Below are 3,671 nucleotides of genomic sequence, written 5' to 3' on the forward strand. Positions count from 1 at the left end.
AAAGTCCCTTTCGTCACAAAGCGTCATCTCGGTTCAATACACCAAGCAAAGTCGTTTTAACCCGGAGCTCACTATCAAATTCGACCAAAGTCAATCGGCGAGAACATAAACTTATATTTGATTTTAAAAAAAATTAAAATCTCCTCACAATCATCACAACACTCACAAACTTCAATAATTTTTTCTCACACATCAAATCTAACATATTCCAATCCAAACACATAAAAATTTCTTCAGATTTTGTTCTCACACCCTCAACTTTCCAATTTCCCACACTCTCAACTTTCCACTGTCCAATCTAAACAAAATATTAGTTTTTTTGCTTGTAATATGGTGGTCCAGTTAGTAATCATAGGCGTGCTTGAAGAAAAAGCCTAAGACAAACGAAAAGCCTGGAAAGAGAAAAAGGGCATTACGGTAAAATTAGATAACACGATCCTTCGCTATCAGACCACTATCTGTCTCCACCTGTACCAATCCGAAAAATAATTTTTTTCTTCCAAAATTCATTTCCACATTCCACTTTGATCTGATCTCCACAAACCCGATCAATTTCATCAATCTTCTATTTCTTCCACAAAGAACAAAGAGAGAAAGTTTCATCATCGTAGCAGAGGAATTGAATCTAACCATGGCAGGTTTCAGTGGCGACGAAACCGCTCCTTTCTTCGGCTTCCTTGGCGCGGCCGCGGCTCTCGTTTTCTCCTGTTTGTCCCTCTCTCTTTTTCGTTTGTTCAATTTAATGATAATGATGATGATGACGACGACTATATGCTTTGTTGTTTTCTGATGATTGCAAGGTATGGGAGCAGCGTACGGAACTGCGAAGAGTGGGGTGGGAGTGGCGTCGATGGGTGTGATGAGGCCGGAGCTTGTGATGAAGTCGATTGTGCCGGTGGTTATGGCTGGAGTGTTGGGGATCTATGGGTTGATTATTGCGGTCATCATTAGCACTGGGATAAACCCCAAGGCTAAGTCTTACTATCTATTTGATGGCTATGCCCACTTGTCCTCTGGCCTTGCCTGTGGCCTTGCTGGCCTCTCTGCTGGGATGGCCATTGGAATTGTTGGGGATGCTGGTGTTAGGTAATCCATCCTCATTCATGCCTATGGGCACTTGTAGAATAGAAACTGTAGTAATTTGTGGAAATTTCACATGGATTCTGATATGATGAAAGTAACGCATATAAGTGGGACACAAATCTCATTTTCATATTGAATAGTTATAACTTATATGGTCGAAATAGTGTATATAAATTTGCTGTAGACCTTGTTCATGAGTTAGTTTTCCTAGTTGAATTACGCCTAAACCCAAATTGTAAGAGTAAGACCTTAGAAATAGTTTGCAAAATATAAGCAATTTTTCAATGTAATATGATTTGGGATTGGGTCTTGGGGAAAAGGTTTGTCTCCCATAATGTGGTGAATCATGGTTTGAACTCCCGCTGGAAGAGGTCCTCACAGTTGGTGCTCGACCTATCTTGAATAAGATTGCTTTTCAAGAAGGATACTTATGGGAATTAAAATTAAGTTGTTCTCTCACTAATGCGTGTTAGAAAAATTTGCATGAAAGGCAGGATAAATTATCTAGGAAAACTTCCAGTTCTTATTGGAGAACAATATACTATTGGACCTAAGTTTTGTCCGTTGGTTTCTTTCATGACTGTAAGCAACGAAATTGATTAAATTGTTGTTTAAACTATACAGTGCTTAACAATGTTTTAAAAGTCATATTTTTGTTGTTGTTTGCCTTTATTATGATAACTGATGAGTATCCTTTCATATTATTCAGAGCATTGAAATGTGTTGTATTTGCAAATTTGTCCTTGATTTGTGCTATTATATTCTTTAGTTCGCTTTTGTTGTTCAAACCATTTCGTATTGATCCTGAAAAATGTTAGCTAACGTAGTATGAATCATGTTTTGTGATTTAGGTATTGAACTTATTAAAATCAGGGACTAAACTAAAGTGTAAGCGAGAGACATTTTTTAGAATCAGTGTGCTATTTATTTTACTTCTATGAAACTATGCAGTGCTCCTCACCCCTAAGGTTAGCTGCACTACGCATTTTTTCTAATGGATTTTGTACAATCATTTCTATACATGCTTACACGTGGCTTTCTTTTTTTGATGTGGAAATTACTAATTATTAATGCTGGCAAAATAGGCGTATTGGACTATTTTAAAATATCGCTCGTGGAAATTGCTGCTCAGTTCAATTCCTGCTGCCAAATGTTTTGTATTGGTTTGTTCATTATATGTTGTTTGAGTGTAATATGTGTTAATGTATATTGTCTTTATTAACTTATGGACTTATAAAATATTTTATTCACCTCTTGCTTGTGTGGTTAATGTGGATTGAGTTGATGAAAGAAATCTGATGTGTCTCTTTCTACTTAACATGTTCTTCACGTTGAAACGATATAATACTATCAATCTAATTAGGGAGGGCTATAATGTTTTTTCATCCCTTGTGTTGTGAGTGAAGACCTACTTTTGTCTTTTCAAGTGGTTGTTATTAGAATGGAAAATTCATAAATTAATGTGTTACTTGTATAGATAATTATCTAACATAGAATCTAATTTGCAATTTACATTCTAATTTATATTGTTTTCCAATTAAAAGAAATATTAATCGAAACATTTCAGCTTCTGTCACTCTTTCTCCCTCTTTATATAGTTGTTGACAATGGATGGTTCGTGTAAATAACCCTGCTTCTGCCACCATTTTCATATGCTTAATGCTTACTTGGCTATGTTTTTGTTGTTTTATGCCGTGCCACTTGATTTTCTTCTTGTGTGCATGTGTGCGCTTTTGCATTTCCCAGCTAAAATTATAGTTTGCTTCATAGATATATGCAATGTGTTATTGTTAACTGATCGAATACTTGAACACTAAGATGATTTCTTTTTTGTCAGGGCTAATGCTCAGCAGCCGAAGCTGTTTGTTGGTATGATTCTTATTTTGATTTTCGCTGAAGCTCTTGCTCTTTATGGCCTCATTGTGGGTATCATCCTTTCATCTCGGGCAGGCCAATCTCGTGCTGATTAAAACGAGCCAACTCAGTGATACTTGGTAGTCCAGTAATTTTTATTCTCAGGCTTGTATTTGAAATGGGAGATATTTGTCTTTCGTCTATTGCTATTATTTCATTTATTTTCGTACACAAACCCTGTATCCAAACTCCATCAGTTTTATGAAGTATTTTCCAATGGATTACTTATTTGGATGGCTGCATTGTTATGTGATATTTGTTTGTTGTGCAGAATCACAGGAAATTATTGATACAATATAGATGTAGAAGTTAAAACTATTGATGATTTGCCTATCTTTGTTGCAGTATATGAACTTTCATGAAATTAGGATTATTCTCACGTTTACAACTCGATTAGAACAGAATGAATTGTTTAATCTTTTGTAATGATGATAGAAATTAATTTAGTGAAAGGAAGAAAAGGTATAACATTCCAAGATCTAAGAATCTCGGGTGTCTCTGCAATATATGTTGCCTCGTGGCAGTGGGAATCTAATCTTTAAGACTTATAAAAATAGTGCCTTCAGTACATTTATTCACATGCATATCACGTGTGTACTCAGATATGGGATAGTGTGATTTATAGGGATGTACAATACAACTCAAATATTGATGAGGTGAGTAACCAGCATCAG

At 35.7% G+C, this 3,671-nt stretch overlaps 1 protein-coding gene across 1 annotated transcript; it reads left to right on the forward strand.

Annotated features, from left to right (window-relative positions):
- Positions 1-357: 357 nt before the first annotated feature.
- Positions 358-3,225, forward strand: LOC137823321 (V-type proton ATPase 16 kDa proteolipid subunit). Its single transcript, XM_068628403.1, has 3 exons — positions 358-707; positions 801-1,086; positions 2,921-3,225. The coding sequence occupies exons 1-3, from the start codon at positions 632-634 to the stop codon at positions 3,051-3,053; spliced, it is 495 nt and encodes a 164-aa protein (XP_068484504.1). The 5' UTR covers positions 358-631; the 3' UTR covers positions 3,054-3,225.
- Positions 3,226-3,671: the final 446 nt, after the last annotated feature.

Source organism: Phaseolus vulgaris, chromosome 8 (genome assembly GCF_051622355.1).
Source record: "Phaseolus vulgaris cultivar YP4 chromosome 8, ASM5162235v1, whole genome shotgun sequence".
Lineage (NCBI taxonomy): Eukaryota > Viridiplantae > Streptophyta > Magnoliopsida > Fabales > Fabaceae > Phaseolus > Phaseolus vulgaris.